Source organism: Geospiza fortis, unplaced genomic scaffold, assembly GCF_000277835.1.
Source record: "Geospiza fortis unplaced genomic scaffold, GeoFor_1.0 scaffold190, whole genome shotgun sequence".
Classification (NCBI taxonomy): domain Eukaryota; kingdom Metazoa; phylum Chordata; class Aves; order Passeriformes; family Thraupidae; genus Geospiza; species Geospiza fortis.
The window spans coordinates 1841680-1861899 of NW_005054328.1; the positions used below are offsets into that span (position 1 = coordinate 1841680).

Genomic DNA, 20220 nt, shown 5'->3' on the forward strand with positions numbered 1-20220 from the left:
ACTCAATTAATTTCTGAAATGTCATTTTTTCATGTGACCAAGTTTTTGAGGTTAATTGAGATTGTTGAGCATTTTCTTTGTATGCTTTCTTTGCTGTCTATTTCAGGTGAATTTTGAACAATTGACAACATCAAAGAGGCGTCTTGCTCTTTTTTTCTACTTCAGTTACATTTAGAGTTTCTTCTTATGGAATAAACATTTCTTGTGGAAGTGTTCAAGGCCAGGCTGGATGGGTCTCTGAGTGAACTGGTCTAGTTGAATGTCTCCCCCCTGCTCATGGCAGCAGGGCTGGCAATAGATGATTTTTAAGGTCCCTTCCAACCAATACCATTCTGTGATTCTTCTGTCCTGCGTGTGCAAGTTAAGTTCTTGCAGAGATTGTGGAACCTTTCTGGACTTTCAGTTTCTGTATGTTTTTATGAAGGGGGTAGTATCTGTCTGACATCATGTATGAAACTTCACAGGATAAACCCAGAAGAATTAAATAGTACAAATTCTTTTTTTCTTCTTCCTCTTGGTGTGTAAGATACAGTGCTTTATTTCAACCTGATGTTCCAGTTTCTGCAGCAAACATGGAAACCTTCTCAAAGTGTCAGTTGCCTAATTTCCAGGTAGTTTGGCTAGGTTATTAATCTTACTCTGTATATAACTGCCTTTCAGCACTTTCTAAAAATAGATTGCCATTTGTTTAGTGCTGCTGTACTCTCAGTTGCACAAGCTTAGGTTGTATGTGAAGATGGATCCCATGGTGCATAACAAAGTGTGCAAATCACATGCATAATATACTATAAGGTTTCATGCTGTGTTTTGCTCATCTTCTAAAACTATTCCAGTGTTCAGAATTTGAGAACTGTGATTAATGCAATATACTGATTTGCCACAGAAAGTGTGTTCTGGAATTCTTGTTCAACTGTCATCTTCCTCGAAATGGCTTGTTAGCTTTATATATTTTTTTCATATTTTAAGAGTGAATTGACAGTTCAGAAATTGTTCTTAGGCTAACCTCACCTTTTATCCTCTATTTTTATCTGTAAAATAGGAATATACCTCTCTTTGACTTAACTTTCCTTAAAAACAACAAAACTTTCTTCCTAATTTCTGAATTTTTGGCATATCTCCAAGTCTAGCAATAGAGGTTTTAGGTAAGTAAAGAATTCATAATGCTAGAGATGAAAAAAATACTTTATTGTTTGTTTCTCCTTTCTTCCCTGTTTATTGTTGGCTCCTGCTTTTGATGTTACTCAAATTATTTTACTTGTTTGGGAAGTTTGAGTGGGAGTCAGACTTACTCAAAGAGGGAAAAGAAGAAAAGTGACTATCATACTCCTTTTTGGAAGTTTTTGTGATGGGGGTGCAGCTGCTTCAGGTGATGCTTTGTACCTATGAATAGTCACTGGTTTTACTTGAGGCTGGCTGGATTCATATGGGTTGGAACATCATGTTCAAGCCAGACCCAGTTAGAGCAGGTTGCTCAGGGATTTGTCCAGTCTCTATTGCCTCTCAGGTCATTGTGGCCCACTCTTGAGCACACCCGTAGTAAAGAATAAGTTCTGTCTTTTGCAGACTAGCCTGTAGTTAACCCGGTCATCCAAGTTGCCCTTCCTGAAGGGCAGTGATGTTTTTCCAGTCTTTGGGTACAACTGGCTGAAGTGTTCCTTAATTACATCTTCCTTGACAATGGGTGATACTGCATTCCCACAGATTCTGCTGATAGAGGTGAGGAACTGTAAAGTCAGAGGACAGAACTTAGCAGTGAAATCTGGGGTAACAAAAAAATGGATCATATTCTTAATATTTTTTCATGTCTTCTGTCATTAGGTTTCTGTCTCATTGAACACGAAATGCCCACAAATTTCTGTAGCATTCCTTTTGTTGCTGGTGTAGACAAAGAAGGCCTCTTGAAGTAGTTCTGCTTTGCTTTCTGATGCTGTTACAAGGGCACCATGCTGGGGTGGGGTAGATACCTCTACACCTCTGTTGAGAGAATCAGAAGGAAAAGTGAAGAAGCTTTAGTTGTCCATTGTGTGGTTATCACTGCTGTCTACCCAGATAAACGTTCAAAGGTATCACAAAGAAAATGTTTGACATACTTCAGAGCTCTGTTCTTTCATCCTCCTCTGTTACTCCCTGTTAATACGTAAAAAATGTTAAACAGTTCAGCAAATTATCAAACTTGGGCAGTTCTGTGTCCTTCAGTCCTGTCATCAGTGCAGTAACCTGTAAAGTAAGCAGCCCAATGTGCTTACAAGCCCTGAAAAAACCCCCAGTCATTTACCAGACTGTGCAGATGATTTCCATCTTTAAAGTACAGAACTTTCAAAAATGCTTTTGCTTTTCAGGGGCATGAACACTTTTGTCCAGGAATGAATGCTCTGTGTTTATAATTTGTTTTCTATGGACATCGAGTTCTTGGAAGGGTGTGGGTGTTTTTGTTAGCCAGCTAAGAGATTGAATTCCCTTCACGTGCAAAGGAATGTCTGTGCTTGATATCCATTACACTGGTATCATAGAACTTCATTATTAAACTCTCTGCTTCATGTAATATCTCAGCTACTGTGAGGTTATGATTACTGCCTGTTACTGGAAGTGCTTGGGGTGCTTTTGACTGGTTTTTTTTGTTGGTTTTTTTTGCCTCTGCAGCTAATTTAGGGAGTGGAAAATTAAAGCATCTTTTAAGCACTAGATATTTAAATCTCTACCTATAAATGTAGATTAGGCTACAATTCCATGGAAATTTCCTTGGTATCCATAGTACTTATGATAGTTTCAGTTCCTGGATGGACCTTACCTCTGCTGTGCTGTCACAGCTGCACTGTGTTAGTGTGGTTGAGCAGGAGGAGGGACCTGATATGGTTGAAAAATAGCTTTTCCCCTCCCCTGCTACTCAAGGGGTTCTTGCCTGAATTAGTTTCCTTCCCCAGCTTTTCTGTCTGTGCTGACATATGCAGGGTGCAGGACAGGAGCGAGAATTGGCAACTCTTAGGAAGAGTGAGGGGCCTGTAAAATTCTTCATGTAGTGCTGCTGAATTCAGACTGAAAATGCAACCTCACTGTGGTTACACAGTTGATATAGTAGAGCTGATGGTATCAAAGCTGGAAGATAAAAAGCTGTTTTGCATAGAAGCCTGTCTGGAAGAATAATGAAGCAATGGGGAAAGTAAACCAAAAAATATTTCTGTGTTAGAGTTTTATGAGTGCTTGTATTCTCTTAACAATATATCTGATGACTCCAAATGAGCAACAGATTAGAAAGCTTAGAAGCATTCTTTTTCATTTATTTAAATATGAGTCTGGATGAAAGCAATGATTCTGAGTACATTTAAATTAATTTACATTTTCTGTGCGAGCACTGCAGTATCTGATAAGTTGGTTGCAGTTGTGATGGTGTAAGCGTTTGTAAGATGAGGCTTGCAGTGTTTCTTTACCAGCAGCTGGGGAAAAAGAATGTAAACTTCAGGTCTTTCTGAAAAAGCATCTGGGTCCTGAACCTAACCTTTGTTTGATCTAGATTATGTGTTTAGAATGGTTCTTGTACACACAGAAATAGATGAGATTTCAGCAGATGAAAGACTTAAAAAAGTTTCTATGTGTGCAATAGAAACCTTGAAGTCTCTGCTATTTTGTTCTGGGGGGTGGAAGGGAGTTGTTCTCGCAAATCAGTGATATATATGAAAAGGTTACTTTCCTAGAAAAGTTGATCTTTGTGTGGACAGTAAATACACTGGCTCCTTTAGTGAGTTGCTCTGAGAGAATCATACAACTGTTAGGTGTGAAAGTGATCTTAAAGAGCATCTAGTTCCAGTGCCCTTTCTGTAGACAGGGATACCATTCACTAGATCAGGTTGCTCAGGGGCCCATCCAGCCTGGCCTTGGACACTTCCGGGGTGGGCATCCACAGCCTCCCTGGGCAACTTGTTCCAGTGCCTCACCACCCTCCCAGCAAAGTATTTCTTTGTAATACATTTAATCCAAACCTGCCATCTTTCAGTTTAAAACCACTGCCCCTTGTCCCATCACTGTCTGTCCATATAAAAATCCCTCTCCTTTCTTTTTATAAGACACTTAAGGTACTGCAAGACTGCAGTAAGGTCTCTTTGAAGTCTTCTCCATGCTGAACAATCACAGCTCTCTCAGCCTGTCTTTGTAGGAGAGGCGCTCTCACCCTCTGATCATCTTTGTGGTACTCCTCTGGACCCACTCCCAGCAGATCCATGTTTTTCTTGCATTGAGGACCTCAGAGCAGGATGCAGTACTCCAGGTGGGGTCTCACGAGGGCAGAGTCATCTCCCTCAACTTGCTGGCCACTCAGCTTTTTATGAAGCCCAGGATACAATTGGCCTTCTGAGCTATCACTGAGCACTGTTGGCTCATATCCAGCTTTTCATCCATGAGAACACCCAAGTGTTCTCCAAAGGGCTTCTCTCAGTGATTTCTTCTCCCAGTCTGTACTCATGTCTGGGATTTCCCCAGCTCAGGTGCAGTACCTTGCTCTTGGGCTTGTTGAATTTCAAGGGAAAGCCCACTTCTCAAGTTTGTCGAGGTCCCCCCTGGATGGCATCAGGTCCTCCCACTGTGTCAGCTGCACCACTCAGCTTGGTGTCACCTACCAACTTGCTGAGGCTTCTCTTGATCTCACCATGTCATTGATGAAGACATGGAAGAGCACCAGTCCCAAGAGTCAGGAGAGACCTGAGGGATGCTACTCGTCACCAGCTGCCACCTGGACATTGGCTGCCTCCATCCAGCCAGTTCCTTACTCACTAAATAGTCTATCCATGTCTTTCCAATTTGGAGGTAAGGACATCATGTGGAACCATATTAAAGGCCTTGGAGAAGTGTAGGTAGATGGTATCTGTCAGTCTTTCCTTGTTGACCATTGCTGTCATTCATTCCATCATAGAAGGCCACCAGATTGGTCAGGCATGATTCGCCCTTAGTTAAGCTATGGGCACTGCCTTGGGTCTTGTATGTGCCTTAACCTGTCTTCTAGGAGGATCTGCTCCATGGTTTTCTCAGGCACAGAGGTGAGGCCCTCTGATCCCCTGCAGCTTCCCACTGCTACCAAAATCTTGCTACACAAACCCAATCCAGCATCACAGACAAAACAATAAAGCAATAGGGATGTTTTTCTAGTGAGTTGTAGTGTAGATTGGTACAGAATGATTTGCCTTGGAGGCACAAGGTACAAGACATGAGAAAAACACATCTTCCAAGGTGGTGTCTTTTGCTGGACGCTAACACTTTACTAAATACTGTGTATGTCATTTCTCATTTAGTGCTTTAGGCAGATTTTAACTGATTCTTTTTTTTGCAACTGCAAAATTTTGCTCTTATTTCATGGATATTCACTATGAAGATTTTCCTTCCATTTAGGAATTGCTTGAACTGTTGAATGACAGTAACTCCTGCTGACGGAGTTTACAAAACAGTGTCCACACACAGTAATTTAAAGGTGTTGATCTGCTTGCTGACATTTTCCTGCAGGCATATTTTGCTTTCTAATCCAAAATTTGATAATTGTGTATTACACAAGAAGACTGTATGACTTCAGGGTGTGGTTAGTAATGACATAAATGTCCTAATGAAACACACTGTTTTTTCAGGAATTTTTTTAATTGGCTTGTTAGAAATTACATGTAACTGTTGTTTAAAAAAGCAGTGAAATGTGTCAGCTACACCTGTGTAACTTCTCTAGTTAAATTCCATGTACTTTCTTGGGCACAGAACTGATACCTCCCTTGGCGTAACAGCACCAAAGGGAGTTAGTAGCGCGAGGAAAAATGAGAGTGAAATCTGCCTCCAGCATGCTGCCTGTCCTAGGCAGAGAGGTACAGGGATTACCTTCTCTTGACATAATACCTTAGAGTTAGCTCTGCTTTTTTGAATATTTTCACCTCTTGGTATGACTGTGCCTTGTTGATTAAAAAGACCTTGAATAGGGCACATAGTGAAAATTGCATCATTGGGGTTCCAAATTTAAGTCTTAGTACAAAATAGTCAGCAGATTAGCCTTAGTAACAGATTACTTGTTATCCCCTTAAAAAAATTAAAAATTCTGTATGGAATCAGATAGCAAACGGCTGTTCAGATCAAGTAACTCAGGTGAACACTCTGGCTGACATGGTGGTATACTTCTAGATTTACATTTTTGTTAGGACCAAGAGTTCTAGAGAGAGTGAAAATTGATCCCGAGTTGAATGAGCAGAACTGGGATACTGAGACATTTTCCACGGGTAGCTGCACTGATCAGTAGCAGTGAGTGAACTGTCCAATACAAAAATGCTTAATTAAAAGAAAAATTACAGAAAATACTAAGAAACCTTTTGAAAAAGAAAGAAAATATGCAGCTGGAGTTGTAAAATATTTGCAGCCAGTTTGGGAGTTATTTAAAGGTATAGGAGGCTTACAGCATGCATGCTACTTGTTTAAGCAGATTTCAAAAGGCTCCCCAAAGCTAAAATGCCTGGCTAAACAACCGAGTAAGATATAGTATCTGAAATAAAACTTCATAGTTCTTGAATCAGATCTTTTATCTGAGTAATGAAAATAGAAGTTAATAAAAAAATCTGGTGGATTTAACCTGTAATTATAATGAAGCAGGGAAAAAATTGATTAGTAACTCCCAACAGACATAAAACTATTGTTAAGTATTTCTTCAAACTCAGCAGGAAAGTTTGAGGAGTGTCTGGAGGATCAGTAGGCAACCCAATTGAAAAAGGTGGCTTTGGAGTATATAAGGTCATAGCTGAATAATGGAATTGCTTGCACTCACTTTGGCAATGCTTAGAGAGCTCTTCATGCCAGAATGTTTCTTAATAAGGAATGTGACAGGGTGTACAACTCAAAATGAAGCATCAGTGGAAGAAATTGCAGTACATTGAGCAAACTGTGAACAAGGCAGCATGATCAAATGGCATTCATCCAAGTGTTGTAAGAGGAACTGGGGGATAAAGGAGCTAATGACTGCAGTGTGTTGCTTGTGGTTAGCATCATATTTCTGCTACAGGTAAGGAGGGTAGCTAGCATGATATCAGCATTTTAAAAAGGCAGTGGTAGTATTTGAAGGACTTTACATCAGTGAGCTTTATAATTTCATGGAAATTATAATGGAGACCAGAATTGATTTCATTTTTCCCTCTGTAAAGTCAAAGGCTTTGGGAGAGGCTGAATTACCTCTGAATAAAATGGAAAATTTTATAAGAAACAATTGGGAAGAGCTAGAAAAAGAGGGCAAAAAAAGGTTTGTTTTGTTAATAGGAGTAACCAGTTGAATTGCACAAGGATCTCTTAACATTGGTGGACAGTTATAAGGAAAAGGGTATGATAACTTGGCCAGGTGACCAAGTTAGTAGATGGTTAAACTATACTTGGGTTAGTATAACGTCTAGCTATTTTTAAAAAGTTGTAAATGCTCAGGTTTTGAGTTATGTGGGTTGAAATTGTACATGAAATTCTGGGTAGGTAAATGTCAAGTAATCTAAGCCACTGAGAAGTAAAAAAGGGGCATTTTTGTAGGTAACAATTGGTTCTGAAGTGCTTCTTAACCACTCATGAGTGAAAGATGGAATTATCTGGTACCTAAAGATCAATGCAGTTCTCCTAAGCAGTGAAAACAGCAAATCCACTGTAAAGATTTTCTAGGAAAGGAACAAAGAACAAAACAGAAACAACATTCTGCATCTGTAGAAATTTGTGAGAAGTATGCATTTTGAGTATTCCTCATAGTGTGTGTATCCTCATCTCAACAAGATACAGTAGACTAGAAGAGGTTCAGAGAGAATCATCAAGAGGGATTTAAAGGCTTGAAACAGCTTTCATGTGAGGAAAAATTAAGCTGACTAATTTTTTTTCTTGTTCTGCCTGGGAAAGGAAGACCATGGAAGAACACAACAGGAATCTATGCAATCATGAGGGAATAGGGAAGGGTTACTTATTACTGTCTTCCTGAGTACATGGACTGGAGAAGTAGAGTACTAAGAGCAAAAGGTGCCAGATTGAATCAGAGTCAACAAAAGGAGACGCTCCTGTAATTAAGCTGAGATACTTTCTGCTGCAAGATGTTGTTAATTCTATACAGCAGTCTTGCTTCAAAAGCAATCAGGGAGAAGAAAAAGGTAGGAAAAGCTGTTAAACACAAAAATATGTATTTAACTTATTCACCCATGGCTCAGGAAGCCTGCAGTAGGTGCAAGTAGCTGGAAGCAAAAGTTGAATATGCAATCAGTATTTCTGTGTGCATTGTTTATACTTCATCCTAGACATAAGTTGTTGATTGTGATTTTCTCTTTTCTATCAGAGTGTATCAGTTTCATTCGTTATTTCTAAATGCATTTTCAACAATGTAAAGACAAATGTAGTAAGAAAAAACACACTTAAACCATAGTCAAAGCAGCTGTATAGTTTGTCTCACACAGAATTCGTGTGAGACAGCTCTTAATTGTTCCCCTGGGCCCTAAATACTGCAGTGCTGTGCTTTAATGACTGCTGTCTCCGTGCTCTGGAACACCTTCACTTAAGAAAACCCCATGCCATTATATTATATGAAAATCTCCATAAGGGTGGATATTGTAGTAGAGAGATCTGAAATTTTATGTAGCGTGACAGAAAGTTTTTATTAGTTGATGCTAACACTGAAATTTTAATTTGCATTGTATGTTAATTCAGATCAGTGTCAGATGTGGAATTAAAAATCCAGCATATTAGGTTGAAATTGTTCTTCATACAGTTCAGAACTGTTGCTTTTATATGGAAAAATTCAGAATACATTTGGTTATTAGTCATGTAAATAATACATTTTAGGACCCTTTCTGTGTGTGGCATACAGTTCATATCAGAGAAACTACCCTTAAATTTATGGGTATCAGTAAACAGTTGAAAATAGTTACTACATGACCTCAGGTCATAATTTTTAATAGCTTGCTAATTTACTGCTAATAAGATGTTGACAGATACTTTTATTTATTTAGGGAAATAATAATCACCACTGCGTTGATGGACTTACTGATGAAATGATAGTTAAACACTGATGTCAATAAAATAAATACTGGGGGAAAATACATGCATCTGGATTACTTATCTAGTTTGTGTTGTTTAATAACTCAGCTTGAAATCAAGACTTATCTTAACTTGTTCTCATTTCAGCTTTGGATAGATCACAGTCCAAGAGAGATGGAGGTTTTAAAAGTAATTGGAGCTTTGATCATGCAGAAGAAAGTGAAGGAGATGCAGAGAAAGAGTAAGGATGCTTTTATCTAGGCTATTGAAAGTATAAATGTGTATTTATAATTAAATACTTATTTTCTGTAATTTATGAATAAGAAACAATATATAATATTTTAAACTTTCAGCGATTAAGAAAAAATATTTCAAATAAGTTATTATTTTAAATAGTATTGCCAAATAGGAGTTCATTATAATGTAAGCTTTATTGGGAAAATGGGGCTTACAACACAGGGCACAGTAGATTTCACAAGAGTTGCAGTTGTCTTTGGAGCTTCTGTGTAAGTCTAAGGAACACAGACAAGCAATATGTGAACATGCAGAATAATGAAGTTGATAGGTAGGGTATCCAAGCAGCTTCAGCTTTTCCTTCCTTTAATGATGATGCTACTCAGAACTTGATCATACTGCAGTAGCTTTAGGCCTTTATCAAGTTAAACTGAGCTTAAAGATTCTAGGTTTTTGTTCCTGTTTATTTCACTGAATAGAGTTAAGGCTGGTTTTTTTTTTCCTTATAACTTAATCCTTTACTTGGTATGTTTGGATTTTTGCTAAAACTTTAATCCTGTGTCTATAGTTTGAATACATACTTTGTCCTTGTGACATTTTATTGTTACTAATATGTTTTCTTAATATGAATGTATTTATTTCCGAAATGACTAATGAATTGTTAAAAGAACAAGTGTCATGCACGAAGGATTCATGTTGATTTATTTGTTATTCTTAGATATTAGGGGAGTAGAATCTGCAAATTTGAAAGGTATGCTGTGGTTCTCTAGTAAGAAGACGCTGAATCCTGTGTTTAAGTACAAAAATAATTCATGTATGAATTTGTATCATCTAATATTCTGCCAAACACTATGGATTGGAAGGGAGGTAGGAAAATAGACATAACCACAGAGGCTGCAGCAGCAGGCTATGCTGTAATCTTAATAAAGCATTAAGATGAAATGTGAAGTTTTAGTAATTAAAAAATGAATGCAGGTGTTCATTAAAGTGTGAGGTAAGCATTAAGAGCTCTTGTCAAAATAGAACTATATTGGAAGTTGAAAGCACTTTTTAAAGGGTTCACAAACTAAGGGCATTTTAGTTTTGTAAAATTAAGGTCGTGTTGTTTCCTGGCAACTTTACATCCATTTGTAGTGCACACAAATATGTTCTAAGGGCAGTACATGCCATACAGTTACTATTTCCATTTTACTTGCCTTCAGAAATAAGTCACATTTGAAAACATAGCAGCTTTTTTTTCTACTAGTAATTTACTGCTGTTTTCAATCAGTCTCCAGCTGATGTTGACTTAAGAACATAGAATGAAAAATGTATAGAGTAATGATGCTAAAAATAAAAGTTAGAAAAATTATTATGAAACATAATCTTTATGTAATTGTATCTGATTTTAAGATTGTATGGCTGGGTGATCTTTCATTTCTTTCAAATATTCTCTACAATAAGCAGTTTTTCCATAGCTAGAATTGAATTTTTATTGCCTACTTAGATCATTTTTGATTTGCTTTTATATCTGTGAATTATGCAGAATCTTACTCTGAAGTATAAATAGAAGAGTAGTTGAAAATTGATTTAAACTGGAGATCTTGTCTTCTTTACTTACCCATTCTCTGATACCATTTGAGGCAATTTCTTATTCCCTCCAAACTGCCACATGTTTTAAGCTGCCCACTGTTTACTTTTGGTAACACCTGGGTTTGTTTACCTTAAAGACACACTGAGCTTTTAGCATTTGGAAATAATTTATGTTTTTTGCTTTTTTTGATGCATTTTTATTTCATACAGCAAAACATTGACAGAAGGGAATCTTCAGAAAACAAGTAACAGTAGATTTTCTTTCTTTTTTATTTCTAAATTTCCTTTACTCTTAGTACAACATTTCAAAGATTAGCAGCTTTAATTCATGTAATTGTTCCAGAATAAAGCTTTGTGTCCCTCCCAGTATTTTGAGTGTATTGTGCAGTAGGTAAGTATTTGCTGTGGTGTGCTGATACTAAGTACAGTGTTTGACTCTTAAATGGCTTCTTTGTGGTGAGAGCTGTGAGTCTGAAGCAAGCAGCTGGATACATCTCCTGCTTGTTGTGGAGGCACTGGGGTTACAGTGCCTGACTATCAGAGTTTTTTCCCTCTTAATGGCAGACGCACAATAGGTTTGTTTTGAACTAGCCTAAGAATAACATCTCAGCGCTTAAAGGAGTGGCTGTACTCTTGTGTTACCGCGTGAGACCTGTGCTAATGATGTTGGTCAGCACTGGATGCCCACTTGGATGATCTTTTCTTCAGTGAGATGACCACAAAGTATGTGGTTAATGACCTTCTACCACAGCAATTTTTAGAACAGGTAGATTATTTTAAAAGAAGGGTGTCATTTAACTTACTTCAGACGTAGGTGAGATGAGTCATAATGGTTAAGATATCAAATAATGAACATAAAAAGACTAAAGAATATTTGTAAACTGAAGAAGGCTTGGAAAAATAATGATCACCCAACACTATATAAATTTAAATTGATGCCAGAGTTGATACTCAGTGTGGAACAAGAGTTACAGAAATTGAGAATGGGAATTAACAAGTATCTTATCCCAAAGCAAACGCTTGCAGATAATGCTCATCCATTTGAAAGAATAAAAGTGACATTTTTGATGTTCTAAAAGATTTGATCTACTCAGGATGGTAGCAAGTGGCTTGAGACTTTCCTTGCTTTATAATTGGAGATCCCATAGGAGATCTACCTTTATGGAAAACCACAGAAGAAAAGACCAGTTGGTCAGCTGAGCACACTGAAACCTGTGTAGTCCACCACAGAATAAATGGTGGAAATTAAGCTGATCTTGTAAAGCAGAAGATATGAAAGGATGGCAGACTTAAACAAACCTGGCCAGATTCATATATTTGTATGATTCATGACATTAACATGTTATAAGATGCTTTCTGGTGTTACAGATGACTCTCTTGAACTGTCTTGGATAATTTATATTTACTACCTTTGGAATATCTCTGTAAATGTTTTTGAAATATATCAGTATGCTCCAAAATGGTTTTGTAAATGGATGGGCCCAGATTTCTTTTGGCTGTCATACTGTTTTCTTTATAGTCTAGACTTCTGCCTTCCACTGAGATAACAGTAGCCTTATCAAAAATAAGGAATACAAATAAATGGGCTTAATATATTTGTACTACAGTGTCTTTACTTAACTACAATTTTCTTTCAAAAAGCTTTATTTTTTGCCCCTTCCATTTAGAGGAATAAAGGTCTTTTTTCCATGTGTTGACAAATGGAAAAGCATTGTACTGTGTTATATATTTACATTGAGCTTTTTTCCACTGCTTACAAAATTTGTATTACTTTGTCAAAAAATCCTTCCATAGTTACATAGATTTTTTTTTTTACTTCTTTTTTGAGCACATTAGTAGGGCACGGTAGCCTTTAAATTGATGAAGACTTTTAAAATTATGGCTAATTTTAATGGAATGGCACTGTAAACGAGTTAATAATACTCCTACTTCTCTTGTGCCTCTGATAGTGCAGCTTTTTTAGTGTGCTGCCTACCACTATGTAATTTAAAACAAAGAATGTACACACTGTGCTGTGACGGCAAATATGTCAGCCTACTGGTTTTATATGTAATAGTTTTCAGAAAGAAGTTCCAATTATGTTTGAAATGTGACTGGATCAGTTGATAGAAATGTGCTTGCAGCTTATTACAGTGTAACCTCAATGGTCAGCAGAGGTTTAAAGTTTGGGTTGCTTGTAGAAAGTAGTGAAAACACAGCCTGTTAATCTCAGCTGTCTAACTAACTATTGCATAGCTCTTAATGTTTTAAAACATCAAACAAATGGCAAGTGATTAGAGGTAAGTAAACAGTAATTTTTGTTTTCTTGTTCAGTGCCTAAATATGAATGTGTAATTATGAACTTCCCTTAAGAACTCTGTGTAGGTAAATTACTTCTATTTCCCCCCTCAATATTAGTAGAGAGTTAACATTCATTCATTACAAAATTTTAAGGAATGTATTGAAAAGTTGGAAATTATGTTCCAGTGTGAAAATAACCAGGAAACCCATGGTTCCCTGGTTAAAAGTGACAGATTGTGGAGATATCCTCCCAGCAAGACAACTGAGGTTTCATTTCAGGGATGTTAAAAATATTACTGACTGGTATGTTGGGGGAGTGGTATAGTGTTTGTTTTGGGTTGCTTTTGGTTTTTTTCCTGCCTGTATAAATTGCATCATTGAAGCAAGCAGCAGGAAGCCTGTGATACATGAGCAAATAGACATTGCTTGGTTGCTATGTATTCTGCTCTCTGAAAAAACAACCTTTCTGGTTCTGATGCATATGCTGCACATTCCTTAAGGCCTAAAAGTATTGGTTCACTTAAAACTTCCAATTTGCTAATACTGCTCTAGTCATGTTGCATTGTAAGAGTTACTCTTGTTCATTGTGATTTGAGCCTTGGCTCAGTGTTTTGGTCATTTGCAATGTGTTAGTTAACCTTCTCTTACCTCCCCCCTCAATTGCCCTTGGTTAAAATGGTTGCAGTATTGAAGCATGTTGAAATCCTAAAAGTATCAACACAGTACAAAGGTGTTTTGAAAATAGCCATCATTTTTGTATGAACTGAAGCTAAAGAACAAAAGCATTTAGAGGTGAACTGATCTGACTAGGACAGCACTGTAGGCAAATGCCAGAGCTGCAGATACTGTAGGTTGCTGTTCATGTCTGTGTTGCAGGGTTTTGTTTATTTTTTAGGATGTGGAAAATTTCTGAAATTGCTAAACTCTGTGTCTACTGATGAATGTTTGAGAAGGCTCCTTGAGCCTCCCTTGAAAGGATTATTTGTTCTGAAAGAGAATGTTAAAAAATGTTGCAGGATGTAAACATTTAATATCCATGGGTAGTCTGTGCAGAAGTATAGCTGTACTCTTTTGCCTTTGTTTGAAATTAGTAATGAATCTACTACACTGTTTGTTCTACCATTGAGCACCTAGAATTGTGGTGCTCTGTAAATGAAAGGAAAATACAACAGTGCCACTGGCTATATGTTCACATTTACATCATTCTTCCCTTTTCAAAATCAACTGTATGCGCAGTCTTATCTCCTGAAGTTTCAGAGTCTGTAGATCTCACCCAACATTTTAATTTTATTTTTATTTGCTCTAGGGATATTTGTATTGCATAAGATGGAAGAATAAATTGTAACATGAAGGGAAGAATTGTGGATGGAAAAAGTTGTTAGGAACTTAAGGGATGGAGCACTGAGTAGTAATTAGTTTATTTACATATGAAGAGCTAAAGTCATTGCATGTATTGCAAGCCAGCATGTCAAGCTGACACAGCTAAGAAAAGTATGTTTCTCTTGTGTAGTTCTTCACTTTTAACACCTGGCATAACTGCTTTGATTTTAAGGAATTTCTACCTGAGTGATCTTGATTAAAACTTTTCAAACCATGCAATTATAAGTTGGCTAAAAGTTGTATTGTTTTTTTGTCGCCAACATAGGAGTAACCTTAACAGGATTGATGAGATGGGATTTTCTGCAGGTCATTCCTCCTGGAAGCAAGAATATGTTAGACTAATCTAGCTGCTGTCAGTATGAAGTGTGTGGTTGGGGTTTAAATTTAAATACTAAAGATTATTTGAGGATAACTGCCTGTTACTGAAAAGAATGGTTTTAGAGGGTCACAGAGTGGCTTTCTTTTTTTTGTCTTCTTCCCCATTCTAATGGTTGGGGATTACAGGTATTGAAAATGCTAAAAACCACATTTTAGTAAGCAGTAGAACCAAACTGATTATGTTCTCTTTAGTCTTTTTAGTAGCAAATACTGTGGTAGTAATTGCTGTGGGGTAAAATGTAGTTACGTTAAGTTCTTCTCCTAAAGCAGTATGAAGTCTGCAGTTTTAAAGTGCATGCTTGAACATTGATAGGCATAATGCAAAGTAAGATGATGTTTTATAGGTTAATGAAGTTTTGGACTCAATTTATGCAGAGAGTGTAGAATCTTTTATAGTGTCAGTAATATTGTTGTAACCATATTGAAGGTTCAGTAGCATTGTCTGTTTTGAATTAATCTTTTAGTTTTGCATTTTGCAAAATAATTTGATTTACACTTTAGGTTCAGGTTCACATTATGCATCTGATCACTGTGTTGCTCATTTCATGTTCCTGTTTTATGCATATTTATACAATGTGTATATGATGCATTTAAATGTAGAGGGAAAGGGATAAAAAAGCCTTTTGCATTTAAAATGTCTGTGTGTGCTCTGTTGGATTACAGTGTATGTGCTTTTCTCTCCCACACCGTTCTAGCGAGGCAAATCTGCTCAGTTTAGATGACAGTGATGGGTCTTTGAGTCCCAATGAAGAAAAAAAGGTAAATAATGGTTTATCTCATGGTGAAAATGTATCTTTAAAGCTTTTTAGGTTCTTAAACAGTATTGCTTAGCCACATGTCCAGTGTAAAGAAATGAAAGTTTCTGTTGTGTTTTAGGAGCATATGCCCAAGCTGTTTATCTGTCTACCCTTAACATTTTTGTTCCCCTCTTGATCTCTATAGTATTCTGAAAAATATGAGCAAGACTAAGTAATTCTAAGTTTAGACAATTATCATAAATAGTGTACTAAAATATATATTGTATTTCGTATAGTAAGATGTCGTAGTATAGGTGTAGACAGTGTATATTTTCCATGAAATTTGATATAAAAGCAGTTTGAAAATGGAGCCAAAGTAATATTTATATTAATATTTTGCATTAATTTTCGCCTTCTAACTTCTGCACAATTATACAATTATTTTAATGTATGTGAATTCTGTTGTGACAGTCAATTCGTTGTCGACCTGGAACTATTGGCGGCAGCAGCGATGCCATAAAAGCATATGCAAGGCGAGGCAAAGCTGGAGGTTTCAAACTTTTAAAAGGGAATGCAATCGGCCTCAACATGATGGGAAATAGCAAGAAACTGAGGTAATCCATTTAATTTATGTGTCCTTGCTTTGATCAATGATACAAATTGATACACGATAAACAGAACTTCTAGTCCATATACCTTGTGTGCTGTGCATTTTAATAAGCTGTACTGTACTGTGCTTCTGAGTAAAGAGGGAAGCCTAGATTGTTAGGGTTTTTTCTCTTAAAAAATATTTAACACCACATTAGTAAAGTACCAGAAGACTGTTAAAATGGATTTAGAGCATTCAATGGCATATTTGTTAGTACCTTACCCATGTTGCCTTATGTGTTACTGTTCCCTCTATACAATGATAGCAGGTAGGAAAATAGTTTTTACATCCCCATCCGGATTCGCTTCTTTCTGTGATGCTGAATTGCCAAGGTTAACTCAGGATGTGTTTTCTGTTTTTTTTACTGCAAGATATATTTTGATTTTGGATTCACAGACTTTTTTTTAAAAGATTCAGCAAATAGCCATACTTGTACAGGCTAGCTTGAGACTGTCACTTGTGTTTAGAGCAGACAGGAACAGTTTTTAAGCATTCACTGTTGTACTTGCTTGTTACTATTGTTCCTAGCTTGTAAGAGACTGCTTTCTTTATTTAGTATATAATAAAAAGTGATATATTCATCTAACTTTCTCAGGGGGTGTTGCATATTGCTAAAGTGCACTCACTTTAAAGGTTGGTAACCTTTGCAGGAAGGAAAATTTGTAAGATACCCAGCTATAGATGGGCCAGTCATCAAATATCCAATGTATCTGTAGCTACATGAGGGATGTCCTTGTCTTCATTTGTGTGGTTTTATCACCATCTGGAAACTAAACTCTAAAGAAGCCGCTTCCCTTCTTGTCCCCTCCAGTAAGAGAGGGACAAAGGCACAGACTGTGGGTTGAGATAACCATTTACGGAAAGCAGACAGCAGTGGAGTAAGAAATGCACAGTGACAGCAGAAATATTAATAACAAAAGCGTACAGAAGTAAAGGAAGGTGCTTTAGGCACAAAAGGTGTTTGCCACTTTGACTTAGTTCCATGTGGCGTGGGAGAAAGACAAGATGGTGGGCACTCCTCACAGCTGGCTCTCCCCATCCCTGAGCCTGAGACAATGGAAAACAGTGAGAGACAAAACCATGGAAGTGAGATCATCTATGCTGTGCTGCACTGCTGCTCCACTGCATCAGGCTTGGGTTCAGGCTCAGCTCAGGCTCACTTCTGCTGCTGCTTTGGACCACTCTGCTTGGCTCAGTTCCACGCAGCTCTGCTGCTTTTCAGAACCACATCCTGGGGTCACATCTCACACGAGTGGGAGGGTGCTGAGTGGCAGCAGCAGAAGATGGAATCTGCAGGGCTGATCCCAGCAACTCAGCCCTGATGAGGAGAGTGAGACAAAAATGGCACACTGCTGGGGATATGGTCCTTATTCTTCCCCCGACACAGCCCCCAGCCTTGATTTCAGAGGGGCAGAGTAGCAATGTAGCCATGCCCACAATATAGCCCCAAGCTCTGGCCCCTCTCTGCAATCAGGACTCTTGTATGCTCTAAGCACTATTAGTTCATGGGACCATCTTACCATAGCCACTTGAAAAAATAAATCCTCTAAGTTCTGTGTGATATATCTTCTTTCCTGCTGTTTCCTTCAAGCCTGATTTCTTAAGATAAACTGCTGGACTATTATGGGGAACTTAAAATTAAGTTTTCTTAAAAATAAAATTTATTTATTAATGAAAAGGGATTTTTTCAATAGGTTATTTTTACGTTTTCACAAATCAGTGTGGTTATTAATTGTCCTTGATTTATCTATGCAAATAATGTTTTGTCTTTAGAATTTTTTTTGTACACACAAGAGATTTGTAAGATGATATCCAGATTTCTGCCTTGCACATCTTCAGATTCACCAGTTCTTACAGAATCATCCTGTTCATTTCCATTCTTTATTTAGTATTGGGTTCCTGAACATAGATTTGTAATTGTTACTTTTACCTTTATGTCTGTCAAGGCTCGTTTGCTCTGTTTTACTATTGAAGAAATCTGTGCATCTACATTGTACTTGTTATTTGTTTTGAGTACACATTTAAAATAAGATTCCTGTAATTCACTGGTAGTTAGAATTTTCCTTTGTCTGGCTATGGTATTTGTAGTGAAATCCAACCTTACCATGTAATTTTTTTTTGTTGAAGCAGTCAGACCTGACTGTACATGTATGTTTATAAATACTGTACGTGTATGTTTTTTTAAGTTTTTGTTTTAAGGTAAATAGTTACTGAGGTTTTTTTAGAGTGTCTGTAGTTCAGACATTCTGTTGCCTGGACTGGAATTGCCTTCTACTGACAAATAATACAATATAAACCTAAGACCTAGTAGGATTTATAAAATTCAACAAAAAAGTAAAATCTGTTACATGTAACTGGGCAGCCACCTTTTGTCTAGTACTGGGATCATACTGAATTTAAATGAAAAATATAAGTGTTCACCACTTTCTTAATAAACTATGATTAATGAAGGACTTTGTTACGAAAATGGATGTGTATAGACCATTGTGACTGCTTCTCACATTTTGGTCACTGCATTTTGTGGTTATGCTCCAAGTGATTATCCTGATTTAATGACATTGGGATATTCGTTGTACCTTTTGTAACGTGTATCAGTAAAGGTTTGGGCTCTAGTCACTTTAGTGATGATTGCTGGTTTGTTCACTTGGATATGCAGAATGGAAGGTGATTAATAGTTACTCTTTCAGTGTTTAGGCTCTTCAGCTAGAGGAGATTCTGAAAGTTCGTAATACAGTTAAACTGCTAGATTAAATACAGGAAGATGAGGTATTTGGTATTCTTTATCTGTTCATGGTGATTTTATCACAATGTTGGAGTCTTTTTCCATCTAATCTGCAGAATAAGGACGAAAAAATTCAGATCAATGGGGCTTGGCTCAAAGGAGTAGTTTTCTGGTAGAATAGTCCCTAAAATTCAGAGAATAAGATATAGGAAGAAGGGATATGCAAGTACAGTGAGAGGAAATACCTGCTGTACTTGTCAGAGAAATTGAAACCAAGCAAAAGGTTATGATCTGTTACCTGATTGAGCAAATCCAGTACCAAACCTTTAGCCTAATTAGTTCTGGTTGTATTTTTTTAAGCATGAGGTCTTACTTTAAATAGTTTCATCTTTGCTAGCATTCAGTAACTTGTATTAAGGCCCTGTTAGATTTTCTTTCATAATATGTTATTAAAAACGTTATTTGATGAACAGCAGAATTAATGTAGTCTGTAGTTCTGAGTTTTTGAAATATTGTTCTTCCTTTACTTCTAGCTCCATCCATTTGCCCAGTTCAAGATTTTTTTTGTTTGTTTAGTCTCTTGAATATGTAGTGGTAAGAATTTCTTAGGATTAATACGTGATAGTAAAACCTTGTTTTTGTCAGAGCCTAGGCTTCAAATTATTCTGTGGTTTCTGAGCTAACATTGATGAAACATTTATTGTTAAAATGATGTAAATTCTTTTTTTTTAGAACATTTGTTCTTTCAAGGAACTTTTCTGACCATTGCATCACCCTGCTTTTAGTGTGTTATACTAATTTTCAAGAAATTGTGCTGAAACTTGCAAACTCAAATTTCATTTCTGATGTGCCTGTTATGCAACTTGCTAGGACTTTATGATTGTATTTTCTGGTGTTTCTTCTGTGTTGGTTATGTTCCATTCAGAGAACAAGATTATAGAGCAGATTGTGTTTTAGAGCTGTCCTAGTTGGAAACATGTCTGACACCATATGAACCATTTAAGTGTGCCATCTAGAACAGTCTGCTTTGACTCGGATCTGATCCCTGAGCAGTCTGTGGTACTCTATTCCAGCACCTACTGGAGTTTTCACTATGTGAGTGAGGCAGAAAGCAAAAGTGCTGCTTAACAGTTTTTTTCTGCTGTGGGGCCACACGACAGAGTTTCACAATCATGGTAGTTTGGCAAAGGTCAGATCCAACAAACACAGTGGTAAAACAGGGGGATACATATGCTTGCTTGCTTGTTTGAAGTCCTTAGGTCTTAAGTATTCGA

General features: G+C 37.1%; 1 protein-coding gene across 1 annotated transcript in view; it reads left to right on the plus strand.

Annotated features, from left to right (window-relative positions):
- Window positions 1–20220, plus strand: part of SENP6 (SUMO specific peptidase 6) — a 73188-nt gene that overhangs the window by 10311 nt on the left and 42657 nt on the right. Inside the window, exons 3-5 of the mRNA XM_031057105.1 lie at window positions 9142–9235; window positions 15534–15597; window positions 16047–16189. Of these exons, the coding sequence (XP_030912965.1) occupies window positions 9142–9235; window positions 15534–15597; window positions 16047–16189 (301 nt within the window). The remainder of the gene's footprint in view (window positions 1–9141; window positions 9236–15533; window positions 15598–16046; window positions 16190–20220) is intronic.